This window comes from Myxocyprinus asiaticus, chromosome 22, assembly GCF_019703515.2.
Source record: "Myxocyprinus asiaticus isolate MX2 ecotype Aquarium Trade chromosome 22, UBuf_Myxa_2, whole genome shotgun sequence".
In the NCBI taxonomy this organism is placed as follows: Eukaryota; Metazoa; Chordata; class Actinopteri; order Cypriniformes; family Catostomidae; genus Myxocyprinus; species Myxocyprinus asiaticus.
The window spans coordinates 30,330,753-30,347,033 of record NC_059365.1 but is presented as its reverse complement, the minus strand read 5'-3'; the positions used below and the strand labels follow the sequence as shown (position 1 = coordinate 30,347,033).

At 38.4% G+C, this 16,281-nt stretch overlaps 2 protein-coding genes across 2 annotated transcripts; one reads left to right on the top strand and one right to left on the bottom strand.

Annotated features, from left to right (window-relative positions):
- The first annotated feature begins 10 nt into the window (after positions 1 to 10).
- grhpra (glyoxylate reductase/hydroxypyruvate reductase a) lies at positions 11 to 14,934 on the top strand. Its single transcript, XM_051650291.1, has 9 exons — positions 11 to 227; positions 2,727 to 2,857; positions 2,946 to 3,018; positions 11,198 to 11,314; positions 11,541 to 11,629; positions 12,054 to 12,155; positions 12,473 to 12,608; positions 14,210 to 14,340; positions 14,489 to 14,934. The coding sequence occupies exons 1-9, from the start codon at positions 145 to 147 to the stop codon at positions 14,608 to 14,610; spliced, it is 984 nt and encodes a 327-aa protein (XP_051506251.1). The 5' UTR covers positions 11 to 144; the 3' UTR covers positions 14,611 to 14,934.
- On the bottom strand, positions 14,789 to 16,260 carry tomm5 (translocase of outer mitochondrial membrane 5 homolog (yeast)). The gene is made up of 2 exons (XM_051650292.1): positions 16,038 to 16,260; positions 14,789 to 15,086 (listed from the first exon to the last, which is right to left on the bottom strand). Exons 1-2 carry the CDS (start codon positions 16,156 to 16,158, stop codon positions 15,052 to 15,054), a joined length of 156 nt encoding a protein of 51 aa, XP_051506252.1. The 5' UTR covers positions 16,159 to 16,260; the 3' UTR covers positions 14,789 to 15,051.
- Positions 16,261 to 16,281: the final 21 nt, after the last annotated feature.

Below are 16,281 nucleotides of genomic sequence, written 5' to 3'. Positions count from 1 at the left end.
AGGACGGGACTGTTTAGCACTTAGCACACCGTCCCACATTTGTAACGTCTTGGAGTAGGGAAGTTCATTTGGACTTCTGTTGTCATCGGTGTCAAAGTCAAGTGTATGACCTTAATTAATCTGTTTAAAATTTAATCGAGCAGGATGAGCGCGCAGCACATGCTGAAAGTATTTGTCACCAGACGCATCCCGCAGGAGGGCATGAAAATACTCCAAAAAGCCGGCATGTATGAAATTTCACATGCTCTTGCATTCAGTAGTACAGAATGATGCATGCATACAGTGATTGAGATGCGTTATATATATATATATATATATATATATATATATATATATATATATATATATATATATATATAGTGTGTGTGTGTGTGTGTGTGTATATATGTATATTAATGAGATGATGTGTCAAAATTATGCACGTGAACCTCACGGATCTTGAGTCAGATACAAATGATTGTACCGTCTTGTACTATTTGCACACGCACTTTATGTAGAAATGTGTAGGTCTTTTAGTTCTGTGTTTGTTTTATGTTCTTTTATGTAGCACCATGGTCCTGGAGGTACATTGTTTCGTTTCACTGTGTACTGTACTAGCTGTATATGGTTGAAATGACAATAAAAGCCACTTGACTTGAGATAGTCAGCTGATTTTATTGTTTTTTTCTCACTCTTGCCATTAAAGGAATGTTCCAGGTCCAATACAAGTTAAGCTTAATCGACAGCATTTGTGGCATAATGTTGATTACCACATAATTTCGACTTGTCCAGAGATTATTTAGCAGAGACGGGTCACTACTATTAAAATGAATGGGAGAAATTGGAACGCTCAACCAAGGAGCTCTGAGAGCCCAACGGTCAGCAGCTGTTAAAAGAGCCAATCACCTTTTAGATACATACATCGTCTGTCAATTAACACTAGAACGCGCATGCGCATTAGCTATACAAGCTTGGGAAATGGCATTTTTTTCAGCGTAATATGAGGCAAAGAATCACAATTTATGATACCAGTATTGTCAGATTGTATTGCTGATTTGAAATATGTTCTTTGATCGTAATCTTTACCAACCGTTTTTGAGCCATTTTTTCTTTCTCCATTCAAGTAGATAGGAGCAGCACTGGCATGACTGGAAATATTCTCTCGAGAGCATTCCAAAGATTGCCGACAGTGGACTGACTTGCTAGAAAGAGTTATCTCGTCCCTCCTTTTCTTTAAAAAAACAAAAGCAAAAATCGAAGTTACAGTGAGGCATTTACAATGGAAATGAAGGTGGCCCATCTTTGGAGGGTTTATAGGCAGAAATGTGAAGCTTATAATTTTATAAAAAAAACTCATGTAATATTTGAGCTGTAAAGTTGTTTTAATCGTCATTTTAGGGTTTGTTGACAATATGTCATCATGGAAACAAAGTTGTAAAATTGGATATAACTTTACACAGAAAAGGTTAGTTAGTGATTTGCATCGGTATATGGAATTTATAGGCCGATACGATAACCGATAATTCACAGCTTATTGTGGCCGATACCGATAAGAAATATTTGAAAAAAAGTTTTACATTTTAACCCTTTAACCAGTAACTGCTAGCTAATTAATTAAAAGCTTCTTATTTGAAAAATATGTGTCATGTAAATGCTTGGAATTTGGACTTGCTGCTAAGGTTTGGCGGGTCCAACATGAGCCAGAAATGTGCCTGTTAAACAAATGTATGCTGATTTGAATGAGAAATAAATGACAATACACTTGCATAAATTGTATGGCGCCCATTTGTATGAATTTTTATGGTAATCCTGATGACTCACTCACAGAGAGAAAGTAATGACCTTCAGAAAGCTGTAATAATGCATTAAACCAAAATGAGGTGATAAACAGCATGTAATGAACATTAAAACAACAATTCAGAATACAAACCCTAAACTCTGTATACATGGTGTAATATTTATGATAGCAGCCAGACTGTGTGCGCAGTGGTATTTTGTGTTTCACAGACGCTTACTACAGCGCTCATCATAACCATCTCGAGTCACTCTGTGAAACTTTTTTCAAGATATATGAACCATGTTAGGTTGTTTTGGACAGGGGTGTAGATTCTGGGGGGGATGGGGCGGAGGTAATCCCCCCCCCAATAATCGAAACAAGCAAGTACAGCCCCCCCCAATATTTATACCGTGATCAATGGAAACATGTAAATGCTTCACGCAGCAATATACAGTGTAAGGCTCGTCGCTTGCCATTGTCAGTTTGCTCATTCCTGTTGCGTGTCCTCAACCTGGCAACCCACATGAGCTTTGAGTCTGGGGAGGAGGGGGCGGGGGAGACAACTTTCTCCAGTATTTGGAATTTGGGACTGCAGTACCCATTTTAAACGCTTGATGTCAATGTTACATATTGCTCCTTTAAGTAACATACACTACATACATGTTTTTGTTAAGTTTTCGTTTATTGCCTCATGGAACATAAACAGAATATGGAAAATGGCATGTGGTAACTCGCAGCATATGTTCCCGAATTAAAACCAGACCCAAAACAATGTAACAAGGTGCAGAGATGTTGAAATAATCCACAGAGAGCGACATCAGCTTGGCTTTCACATGCTCTCATTCACAAAGACACACTGTGCGCACTGATGCTTGAGACTGCCTGAGTCTCTGCCTGAAGGAAAGAAGCCGCAAGCAGTCAGAGATTTCAGCATTAATTGTGATTGTGTTGTTATCCATTGTGTGTACAGGTGTAATTTGTCAGTATGGGACTCTGATGAGCCTGTTCCCCAGGCAGAGCTCCTGAAGGGAGTTGCAGGTGCTCATGGTCTTCTCTGTTTACTCTCAGACCGCATTGATGCTGAGGTCCTGGATGCGGCTGGTAAGGCAAAACCTCTGATTATGACAATAATAGAAAAGTGCAGTAATGGAAAAACTGTGATTTGGTAATGTTGCGTTGTGTTGCTCAGGACCCAACTTGAAAGTGATCAGCACTCTTTCTGTGGGATTTGACCACCTTGCCATAGATGAGATTAAGAAAAGGTGAGTTTGTGTAAAGGCTGCACATTGCACAATTAATCAAATAAATTATCAACATTACAATTACACCTGCCACAATTAATGTGAAAATTGTCAATTATAACACTCCATGAAGGTCTAACCATCTAATGCAGGTTGTGTAAAATTTTTCAATTAAACTTAAACTTACAGGTGCATCTCAATAAATTAGAATGTCGTGGAAAAGTTCATTTATTTCAGTAATTCAACTCAAATTGTGAAACTCGTGTATTAAATAAATTCAATGCATACAGACTGAAGTAGTTTAAGTCTTTGGTTCTTTTAATTGTGATGATTTTGGCTCACATTTAACAAAAACCCACCAATTCACTATCTCAACAAATTAGAATACATCATAAGACCAATAAAAAAAAAAAAAAAAAACATTTTTAGTGAATTGTTGGCTTTCTGGAAAGTATGTTCATTTACTGTATATGTGCTCAATACTTGGTAGGGGCTCCTTTTGCTTTAATTACTGCCTCAATTCGGCGTGGCATGGAGGTGATCAGTTTGTGGCACTGCTGAGGCGGTATGGAAGCCCAGATTTCTTTGACAGTGGCCTTCAGCTCATCTGCATTTTTTGGTCTCTTGTTTCTCATTTTCCTCTTGACAATACCCCATAGATTCTCTATGGGGTTCAGGTCTGGTGAGTTTGCTGGCCAGTCAAGCACACCAACACCATGGTCATTTAACCAACTTTTGGTGCTTTTGGCAGTGTGGGCAGGTGCCAAATCCTGCTGGAAAATGAAATCAGCATCTTTAAAAAGCTGGTCAGCAGAAGGAAGCATGAAGTGCTCCAAAATTTCTTGGTAAACGGGTGCAGTGACTTTGGTTTTCAAAAAACACAATGGACCAACACCAGCAGATGACATTGCACCCCAAATCATCACAGACTGTGGAAACTTAACACTGGACTTCAAGCAACTTGGGCTATGAGCTTCTCCACCCTTCCTCCAGACTCTAGGACCTTGGTTTCCAAATGAAATACAAAACTTGCTCTCATCTGAAAAGAGGACTTTGGAACACTGGGCAACAGTCCAGTTCTTCTTCTCCTTAGCCCAGGTAAGACGCCTCTGACATTGTCTGTGGTTCAGGAGTGGCTTAACAAGAGGAATACGACAACTGTAGCCAAATTCCTTGACATGTCTGTGTGTGGTGGCTCTTGATGCCTTGACCCCAGCCTCAGTCCATTCCTTGTGAAGTTCACCCAAATTCTTGAATCGATTTTGCTTGACAATCCTCATAAGGCTGCGGTTCTCTCGGTTGGTTGTGCATCTTTTTCTTCCACACTTTTTCCTTCCACTCAACTTTCTGTTAACATGCTTGGATACAGCACTCTGTGAACAGCCAGCTTCTTTGGCAATGAATGTTTGTGGCTTACCCTCCTTGTGAAGGGTGTCAGTGATTGTCTTCTGGACACCTGTCAGATCAGCAGTCTTCCCCATGATTGTGTAGCCTAGTGAACCAAACTGAGAGACCATTTTGAAGGTTCAGGAAACCTTTGCAGGTGTTTTGAGTTGATTAGCTGATTGGCATGTCACCATATTCTAATTTTTTGAGATAGTGAATTGGTGGGTTTTTGTTAAATGTGAGCCAAAATCATCACAATTAAAAGAACCAAAGACTTAAACTACTTCAGTCTGTGTGCACTGAATTTATTTAATACACGAGTTTCACAATTTGAGTTGAATTACTAAAATAAATGAACTTTTCCACGACATTCTAATTTATTGAGATGCACCTGTAGTTTGCATTGCAGCTAATCACAGACAGGTCTGTTGCTTGATTCTGTGTATAATTTGAATAAAAGCTTTGTTTTTCATGCTTCTAAGAGGGCCAATGTGAAATTGACTGTTAGGCAACTGCCTTCATTTACTGATTAAACAGCTATACAGTACTTCAGAAACAGTTCATGGGTTTTGAATGTGTAGCCTACATAAAGAATATGACTTGCAGTTGATCCACTCAAAATAATTAATTTAAAGAGATAATTTCCATTTTGGAGTGAACTATCTCATCCTTTACTCACCCTCATGCCATACATTTACATTTAGTCATTTAACAGATGCTTTGTTTTTTTTTTTTTAGTTTAGAGCTTTATTAATCCCCATGGTGCTTCACATATATAGACAACACTTAATACACATATATACAAATACTCAAAATACCTAAAATATATAGAGGGGAAAAAAATTAATAAATAATAGAATCAATTGTGTTTGTTACATAAATGAATTGCTTCAGGCACAAACGTACATTTGTAACGGTTTGTGGAACACCTGATTGTCCTTAAACACTCAAAATAAAAGTTCAAAGGGTGTGTGCTATCTCCCATTATTTTATGCGCCATCCTCAACGCTTGCTGTTCATAATAAAATGTAAGACTACGTAAAGAAACACCCATAATTTTTGAGCACATGTATCCAGTACCTTGCAGACAATTTAGTTCTTCATAGACAATGAAGAAAACCAACATATGAAAGAAAAAGTCAGAATACTTTCCACAAATGAATTATAAAAAGACCTAAGAATGGGTCTCTGTACATTAAAGGAATTAAGCTTCCTCAACACAAACAATCTTTGGTGTGATGTTTTAATAATGGCATCAGTATTTTTATCTAACTTCAACATCAAAAATTGTCCCTAAATACTTGTATTCCTATACTACATTCACCTATGTACCATTAATAATCACAGGTTGAAGTGAAAGTGTTTTCTTACTAAAATTTATAACCATCTCTTTAGTCTTTGAGACAGTCTAGTTACATACTGTTACACCAAGAGATACAATCGTGTAGAGCCGGACCATATTCCTGGTCTGGATGTGAAAGCAATGAGAGAAGAACAGTATCATCCACATATTTTACCAGAGAACTGTTACCTTGTAAACTCTGACAATCATTATTGTATATTATAAAAAAGATTGGAGAAAGTACACAACCTTGTTGTGAACCTATAGAAGTGTTTAATGTATCCGAAAAAACCCCATTAACCCTAACCCTTTGTTGCCTATCTGTTTAAAAAGTTCAAAATCCATAAACCATGATTAAAATTAAACTGACTTATAAGTTTTTTCCCTAAAATAACAGGTTGCAGAGTGTTAAATGCTGACGAGAAGTCCACAAACAAAAGGCGCGCAAATGCCTCACTTTTTTCCAGATGTTGTTAAAGAGTTTTTAACAGAAACAGTTTTGCATCATCTACGCCTCTTCCAGCGCGATATGCAAACTGCAGCGGATCTAAAGCCGAACTAGTAACTGTCATCATATGCTTTTGATCTCTTTTTCAAAAGCCTTCATGACCAAAGGGGTCAAGGTAATAGGACGATAGTCATTTAAAAGAATCTGGCTTAGCTTTTTTAGGTATTGGAGCAATATTGAGCTTTTCCACCGATCAGGTAACAACCCTAGATCTAAGGAAGACTGACAAAGTAAATGGAGAACTCCACTAAGCTGTTCAGCACAGTGATTCAGTGTTCTACCACATATACCATCCGGACCTGGGGCCTTATTAAGCGGTGTGGCCTTCAACTGTCTCAATATATTAAAAGGATTCAATTTAAAATTATTAGAACTCAGAGTGTCTTTAAAATCTATCATCTCATCAACTGTAGCAAATGTTTCGAAACGGTCAAAAAATTAATTGAACTCATTAGATAAAATGAAATTAGTGTCATAGTTTTCCATTAGAGTATGCTGATTCAATACCAGTGTATTCACTGCAGCCATACCCTTAATTCCCTTCCAGGCGGCCCTAAGATTACCTTGCATAAACACACCCATAATCTTATTTTTATAATTACTTTTAGCAATTTTTATTGCCTTTTTAACTTCCCTATTTATCTGTTTTTTCTCCTCCTTAGTCCCAGAGAGAAATACTCTCTTCTTCATATTCAGTATACTTTAACTTCTTCATGACCCAAGGTTTATTATTGGGATACAAAGTAATCTTTTTTTGTAGGAATAACAGAATCAACACAGAAAGTGATATAGTTAGAAATAGTGAGCACCTGTTCATTCAAACCAGAACATGTATTCAAAAACATATTCCAATCTATGCAGTCAAAACAACCCTGTAAAACCTCAATATTAGAGGGGGTCCACTCTTTAACATATCGTACTTCTCTCTTCACTTGCTTTATAATGGGAGTATACACAGAAGACAGCAAAACTATATTATGATCAGCTGAACCAAGAGGAGGTAAAGACCTGTAAGCTCCCAGAATCGGGCCATAACATCTGTCCAAAATGTTATAAGCGTGAGTAGCGTATTTAACATATTGGAAATAGCCCTTTAAATATTTATCCATAATACAATTGTTAAAATCACCCAAAATAAATTTAGGTGCATCTGAAGATAAATTGTCCAGTTTAGCCAGGGTATTTTTTACCGTTTCCAATGCCACGTCAACTTTAGTACGTGGATGTATATATACTACAATAAAAATTGAGGGAACTCACGAGGAAGATAAAAAGGACGTACAGAAACTGCAATAAGTTCAATGTCCGAATTACAAATCTTATATCGCACTATTGCTGTGTTACACCAACTTTCCTTGATATAAACACACACACCTCCACCACGTTCTTTCCCTGTTTTGTGTTTATCTCTGTCCAGCCGGATAGGTACTCCCTCAATCCATAAACTACTATCATCAATTGAGTCATCCAGCCAAGTTTCGGTGAACACCATCACGTGCATATTTCTGTATTCGTGCATAAAACTCACATTGGCCTGCAGTTCATCCAGTTTATGGTGAAGTGAGCGTACATTGCCAAAGAGTATTCGAGGCAGCGGGGTGAATCTTTGAGCCCTCTTTAGTCTGCGCTGAAGTTCACCACAGTTCCCACGTTTCCTCCTTATTCTCCTTTTCAGACCCCGGGTATTCTCAGAAGGCCGGGTTAGTTCTTCAGGAATATTCCAAGCGGGATCGACAGGACCAGCATTTAAATGCAAACCCAACAGGAAGTCCCTGGTCATAACAGGCATGCTCTCCGGAAAAACTCCTCTGTATGCCAAAACTGAGGCCGCTCTTCCCCAGTTGATCAGCAGCAACAAAAGCACTAACTTCCACAAACTTATCATCTTCACTTAAAAAGAAATGTCTCACTCATGAGATTAAAGAAAAAAAAAAAAACACCTTAAAAGACACGTTTACGTACAAATATTGAAGCACACACGCAGCCCTGCCAGTCGCCGCACGAACAGCGCCCGGAAGCACATGCACCATGCACATGCTTTTATCCAAATGGACTAACAAATGAGGAACATAGCAAACAATTTGTCATACAAAGTTCAACAACATCTACAGTGTTGTACGGCCAAGCTCTCAAGGTGGCTGGAGTAGTATAGGTGCTAGCGCTGAAGAAAGAGAAAGAAAAGGACAGAAGTCATGGTTTTTTTTGTGTTTTTTTTTAACAGTAAGTGCAAGATAAGTTCAGTAGTAAGAGCAATTAGTGTGGATTGTATAAGTGCTCATGGAACAGATGTGTTTTCAGCTGGTTCTTGAATTTTGAGATGGTATCAGCAGATCGTGTGGATATTGGAAGCTCATTCCAACACAGTGGAACAGAGAAAGTGAAAGATCGTGAAATAGACTTTGAGCCTCTTTGTGATGGGACCACCAGGCATTGCTCATTCATAGACCACAGAGAGCAAGATGGAGCATAGACCTGAAGAAGTGAATTGAAGTAAGAGTGTGCAGTTCCATTGGCTGTCCTGAAGGCCAGAGTCAAAGCCTTGAATTTGATGCGGGCAGCTACAGGTAGCCAGTGAAGTGAAATCAAGAGTGGGGTGACATGAGCCCTTTTTGGCTGATTGAAGACCAGACGTGATGCTGCATTCTGAACCATCTGCAGTGGCTTAATTGTGTTAGCTCGGAGGCCAGCCAACAAAGCATCATAGTAGTCCAGTCTTGAAATGACCAGAGCTTGGACCAGGAGCTGTGCAGCATATTCAGACAGAAAAGGTCTGATTTTCCTGATGTTGTAGAGCGCGAATCTGCAAAACCGGGCGGTTGATGAGATGTGGGTCGTATAATTAAGTTGGTCATCTACCACCAATCCCAGGTTCAGAGCTGTTCTGGTTGGTGTTAGTGTAGTTGAACCAAGATGAATAGTGAGGTTGTGGTCAACAGATGGGTTGGCTGGGATCACAAGGTGTTTTGTCTTGGCAAGGTTGAGCTGAAGGTGGCGTTTCTTCATCCAGGCCGAAATGTCCAAGAGGCAGGCAGAGATATGAGCTGAGACAGTAGGGTCATCAGGCTGGAATGACAGGTAGAGCTGCGTGTCATCTGCATAGCAATAGTAGGAAAAGCCATGTGCCTCAATGATCGGTCCGATTGATGTTGTGTATACTGAGAAGAGGAGGGGTCCAAGCACTGATCCATGAGGAACACCAGTGGCCAGCTGGTGTGACCTGGACACCTCTCCTCTCCAGGAGACCTTGAAATATCTGCCAATGAGGTATGACTCAGCCCATCCAAGTGCAGTTCCTGTGATGCCAAGGTCAGAGAGGGTGGACAGGAGAATTTTGTGGTTCACTGTGTTGAAGGCAGTAGACAAGTCGAGGAGGATGAGGATGGATGATTTGGAATTAGCTCTTGCCAGTCGCAGTTTCAGCTACTGACAAGATGGTAGTCTCTGTTGAGTGTCCTTTTTTGAAGCCAGACTGATGTCTGTCGAGTAGGTTGTTTTGTGAGAGAAAAACTGGTTGAATACGACCCTCTCAATAGTTTAAGACAGGAAAGGTATGAGAGAGACTGGTCTGTAGTTGTCGACTACTGTCGGGTTATGTGTTGGTTTTTTGAGCAGTAGGGTTACTTGAGCCTGCTTTAATGTATTGGGAAAGTTTCCTGTTTTGAGAGATGTGTTGATAATGTGTGTGTTGTGTGAGTGCTAGTAAGATTGATGGAGACAATCTTACCCGCAAAATACAAAATGTGTATGACTTTCTTCTGCAAAACACAGAAGATTTTTAGAAAAATATCTTAGCTCTGTAGGTCCATATAATGCAAGTGAATGGTGATCAAAACCTTTCCAAAAAGCACAAAGTCAGCATAAAAGATGTCCATAAGACTCCAGTGATTAAATCCATATTTTCAGAAGTGATATGATAGGTGTGGGTGAGAAACAGATCAATTTTTAAGTCCCTTTTTACTTAATTCACCACTTATCTTCCCAGCCTTGTTCCTGCACGTGCTTGGGAGTGGTAACAGTAGGGGGTGGGAATGGTCCTCAGGCTTCTCCGCTTCCTGGCGGACGGCAGCGACTCCTCCGTCCCCTGGTGGATGGCAACGGCTCCTGTTCCTTGCAGACGGCAGCGGCTCCTCCTCTTCCCGGCAGATGGTAGCGGCAAGGACTCCACGTCAGCGCATCCTTCCTCCTTTCCGGGTTTCAGCACCAGTGTAACAGTTCGGCAAGTAGGATGTGGGAACTGAAGTAACAAATAAGACTTTAATGAGACAACAACATAAACTGAAAACACAGCAACATAAACACACACTCACACAGAGCGGCCGCATGTGTCTCTCTCTCTTTGGCGTCCCGGGCTCTTCCCTTATCTCCCTCCCGCTGATTAGGCAACTCAGCACCGGCTGTGCATCCTCACAGCATGGCCACACCCTCCTCCTCGTCACACACACTTATTATACCACTTCTGATGAAATAGATTTAACCACTGGAGTCTTGTGGGTTACTTTTATGCTGCCTTTATGTGCTTTTTGGACCTTCAAAGGTCTGGTCACCATTCACTTGCATTGTATGGACCTACAGAGCTGAGATATTCTTCTAAAAATATTTTTTTGTGTCCAGCAGAAGAAAGAAAGTCATACACATCTGGGATGAGTAAATGATGAGAGAATTTTCATTTTTGGGTGAACTATTCTTTTAATGTAAATTATATTAATTAATATTAATCTCAATGGCAATATCAAGGGAAATAATCAACAGTTATGATTTTTATAGTTTTTGTTTTGAAATGCAAATCAGCCTACTCTCATTTGCATTTTATTTAATGGATTGTTAGAAAATCACCCTTCTAGTGCCAGGTTTTGTGCAGATGGTATTTTGAGCCCAGAAAGTGAAAGAAAATTCTGACCAAACAAATCAGTTATGATCAAGCACAATAAGGATGTTCAAACACTTGCTGTCTGCCTTTGTCTTAGAGGAATAAGAGTAGGCTACACCCCTGATGTTTTGACAGATGCTACTGCTGAGCTGACAGTGTCTCTACTCTTGGCCACTGCTCGACGTCTTCCTGAGGGAGTAGAGGAAGTCAAAAAGTCAGTTCTACCCCTTTTCTACTTCTATCTACCATATATCACTGTTTTGTTGAGAACAGATCCAAGGGATCCTCCATCTTAATTGTTGTGACTGTTATTTATCTCCAGTGTCAAATTTTAAAACAAAACTAATCAAAATTTTGATTTAATAATTCGGCACTTGAAGTACCTTGTTCATTTCTCTGCTTTTTCCCCCCTTGATTATTTCCCATTTTTCCCATTTTAGTGGTGGCTGGAGTACATGGAAACCCCTGTGGCTATGTGGTTATGGTCTGTCGGGCAGCACTGTTGGGGTGATTGGATTGGGCCGCATAGGTAGAGGAAAACTCATGTTAATAAGTTACAGTGCCTTGAGAAAAGTCTGTATTTTTCCTTCCTAGATTTTTCCCCACCTTTCAATACCACAAATTAACCATTTGTACATCATCTGTTATGTTACTTGCACACCTTTTGTTCTTTTACTTGTGAAACTTCACAAAGTCAATGGTATTTGTTGTGCAAGCAAGCCACTGAACACAGTTGTTAAACTTACTGACATATTTAGCGTGATCTCTCAAGATGATTGAAAACCTTACCAAATCTATGTTGTTAAAATAAAGAGGGTGAATACTTCAAGTAACTTTTGATACCCTCTATATTCAGTTTTAGCATTATATAGAACTACTTTTACAGGAATAGAAAATTCTGACAGATAGCAGATGGCTTGACAGATTTTCTGTTTGGTGTTTATGATTTGTAGGTCTGGCCATTGCAAAGCGACTGAAGCCCTTTGGAGTGAAGAGACTGCTGTACACAGGCAGACAGCCCAAACCTCAGGCCCAAGAGGTTGACGGGGAATATAGTAAGAGAAAAAAACTGACAGGGGCTCACTTTCATACAGAGTCCTGTTGTAAACGAGCATGATAACTGCATTCTATAACCAAAGTGACTCCCTTACATTTTCCAGGACTCTATGTGTTGTATGAACAGAACCAGAGGGAAAATGAAGAGTTGTCATCAGAACTACTTCATATTACTCTCTATAAAAAATAAAAAAGGGGAGGAAACTAAAATAATAGTGCTTGGATAAGTTTTTTAAAGGAAGACTTGCATTTGATTCAGAGATATTAAGATTGTGTCATGGCATCTTCTCTCTTCTACTCCCTTTTTCTCTCTCAGTGCCATTAGAAACTCTGGTGAGTGAGAGCGATTTTGTGGTGGTATCCTGTTCTTTGACTCCTGACACTCTGGGCCTGTGCGACAAAGCCTTCTTCAGCAAAATGAAGAAAACTTCAGTCTTTATCAACACCAGCAGGTATAATATACTGTGCCTGTCTGGTATATTACATATATATGAGAGATATTTTATAATCGTCATTGTTAAAATTGAACCAGCTGAATTGTGTTACACCTGGCTCAAAGGTCCAACATGAAGGGGAGGCGACAAAGACGGGTGTACTACAACAAAATACTTATTAATAAAAATCAAATAATGGAACAATATCAATATACGTAGTCAGTATATGTTGGTCTGTTGTGAAAGAAAATTACAATAGATCAAAAAACCACATCTGAAGTGAGGAGCTGGCAGTCTGCCTAAGCACCAACCAAAAAAACAAAACAAATAAAACGTATATAATAACTAGGGCTGTCGATTTAACGTGTTAATTCAGTGCGATTAATTATATAAAAAAGAACGTGTTATAGAAATTAACACATTTAATCATGTCCCCAGACCTTAATAAGGAATATTCCTTCCATACAAGCAGTTCGAAACTCACTGTATAGGCAACGCACAGCTCAAACAGAGAACAAACCACACTTACCGAGAGCAGACAACACAACATGAGAACACGTTCTTGCATTCATACACAGCTTGATGGAGCGCAAATCCGAAGGCAGGGATCTCAAGACGCATTTTTCTAAGTTTCAAACTTCGTTTAACTTGACACAGCGACCTAAAAATGGTATGTTTATGATACAACGCAACCGAGACGCTCCAAAAGCGTCCGTCTGACACAGGTGTACATTGATGCGTCCTTAGACAAGCCCTTATAGTAATATCGGACTGATTGATGAATTCAGTTGCAAAATGGATTGCTTTGAACTGTAGGCCAATGATAGGCTTATGTTCAGTAATATGGAAATCAACAATATATTGTATTCTAAAGCCATTTTTTGTATTGTCTTTTTTAATGCTTCACTTGTGTGCCTAAATAATTTAATGCATTTTAATTTTCTGTATTTAAAAAATAAAAGAAAATATATATATATATATATATATATATAATTTATAATGATTTAAATATAACTATCATTATTTAATCATTATATATTGAATTATTGTTATTTGAGGGGCTTTCTCAGCAAATATTTATGCTATTAATTAATCGGCATACCATGTAATTAATTCAATTATAATTTTAATCGATTGACAGCCCTAAAAATAACATAAGTAGGCAAAACAATACCAAAATCATACTTCCCTTATGGACTGTAACATCCAGAAGCACATATACTACTGTAGATGGGCCCATAGCTGAAGACTCGCATCACTGAATAGGCCAATGGCTGAAGACTACCTGTTCCTGTACCTTTTTAATCTAGGGGTATGATTCTTGCTCCAGGTGCGAGAGGTCCAGGGTTCAAATCCCGGACGAGCCCCCATATTTTACACCTGGCTCAAAGATGGAACATAAAGAGGAGGCGACAAATGCGGGTGTACTACAAAAATGTATTATTAATAAAAATAACCAAATAACGGAACAATATGCATGTATTTGTGGCTCTCGAACTCAATGTCCACTTGGTTGTTGTTACAAGTCTTAAAATCAAAGTTGCTATCCAACAGTGAACTATAACACTATTAGAGTGGAAAATAAGTGAAATATATATTGTGTGTATTTTTCACTTTAGAGGGGCAGTTGTGAATCAAGAGGACTTGTTTGAGGCCCTCAGCAGTGGTCAGATTGCAGCAGCAGGGCTTGATGTCACAACCCCTGAACCTCTGCCCACCAACCATCCACTGCTGACCCTTAAAAACTGTGGTGAGTGAAAATCAGTTTTGAAAATCCACCTCAATGCAGTTTTATTTTTGGCATTAAAAAGGCATGACATACTAGACAGAACCCTTCAAGAAGGCTTTTTCACTCTAATCCTGAAGTAAATGTTTAACATTGTGTTGTTTTGTCTTAGTGATTCTCCCTCATATTGGTAGTGCCACCTACTTCACACGTGGTGTCATGGCTGAACTTTCTGCAAACAACCTACTGGCTGGCCTAACAGCCTCTGAAATGCCCAGTGAGCTGAAGCTGTAGTGACCTGACTCATGCCTTATGTAACATTTTACACCAATTTAGATACAGTATTAATGGAAGAGAAAAGTCAGTACTGTAGAATCTAACCAATAAATGCATTGTATTAATGATATTATATGTTTAAGTTCAAGTAGAATGGAAGTTTGTGTAAATTTTTAGAGCTATTTTACAACACAGCTAATGGGAATAACTGAAAGATTTATTGCTTAGACCATCATGAACATTACATTCTGGATGACAACTCTTGATTTTCAATGAAGAATGGCTGGGAACAAATTACATTCAGATGCAGCCAGTATAATTATTTTTTTTTTTAAATAAATACAGTCTAACTCAATGTTAGATCTCTTCATTCACTGGCATGGTTAATGGCTCTGTGCAGCATCATCAAGGCACTGCATGCTCATCTGTACAGGGATTGATTCCGACCATGGTGAAGTTTCATATGCTGTCCAGCTTCTTCAAAACATAAGGTGCTGCAAGACAAAAAGTCACCAAGCATTTATTTGAGCTACATAAACCTGTTGTTTGACATGATCTAACTACTTGACGCAATAACCACATCAACAGACCAACTTTACACTTAAGGTCTATTTTACACTCATTTTAATTAAAGGTGACCTATTCAGGGGTTTTCAAACTTTTTGGTGCCATGGACCCCCAAATTTGATGATCCCTTGCGAGGGACCCCCTGTGTGATAAAATTATTAAACATGATATTATGAAGATTTTTTGTTTGCAAAATTAAATAATTGGCTTTTATATTGTACTGAAGCTGAAAATATATATATTTTTTAAACATTATCAGGAAAATAATTAATTTTATTAAGTTGACAGTGTATCTTTCTTATGCTGGAGTAATGTTAGATGTATAAACCCAAAGAGAAACATTTCAAATTCAAGTAAATTAATATATATATATATATATATATATATATATATATATATATATATATATATATACATTCAAAATTATAATTGTAATTAATATTAAATTATATATTATTTGTGAAAAACGCTATATAAATTAATTAGCAAAAGTATTAAAAACAGATTTCAAAGCAGTTTTACAGAGAATAATGCATTACAACCCTCATTTCTTACAATAATATTTATTATAATATATAAAAATTACAGTATTTACCAGTTTATAGTATAATTTTATTTCTTAATATGGCTGTCAATATGAACAAAATATTCGTGATTAATCTAAAAATTTCAGAATGTCAACATGTTTACACCCCCTTGCGTGTCCCCGGACCGTATTTTAAAAACCCCTCTATAGGAACATAATCGCAGATGCAATCCTGAATAGCCCAACGTCTCACACTGCCTTGCGGATCTCATAATTTAGGCCAAAGGCCGATATGACATATTTTATCACATACTACCACTGTTTCACATGCAGAAAACTCCAGGATACTCACTGACTCTGAGAAGCGCAACGTAAATCAAAAAGTTGCGAACAGACGTGATGACGTCCACTCGCATTTTCTTCTTCATCTCCTCCGGGTCCATCTTTGGCCCGAGTCCCTCTATTTTAAACATTTTAGAGCTCGAATTAAAGATTAAATGTGATTCGAATTATTGCTCCAACACACATTTAACCCACAGGCATGTGAAAAGGGAAGTACATCAGTTCAAATCTGCTTCTAGGACCCTCACTATTGG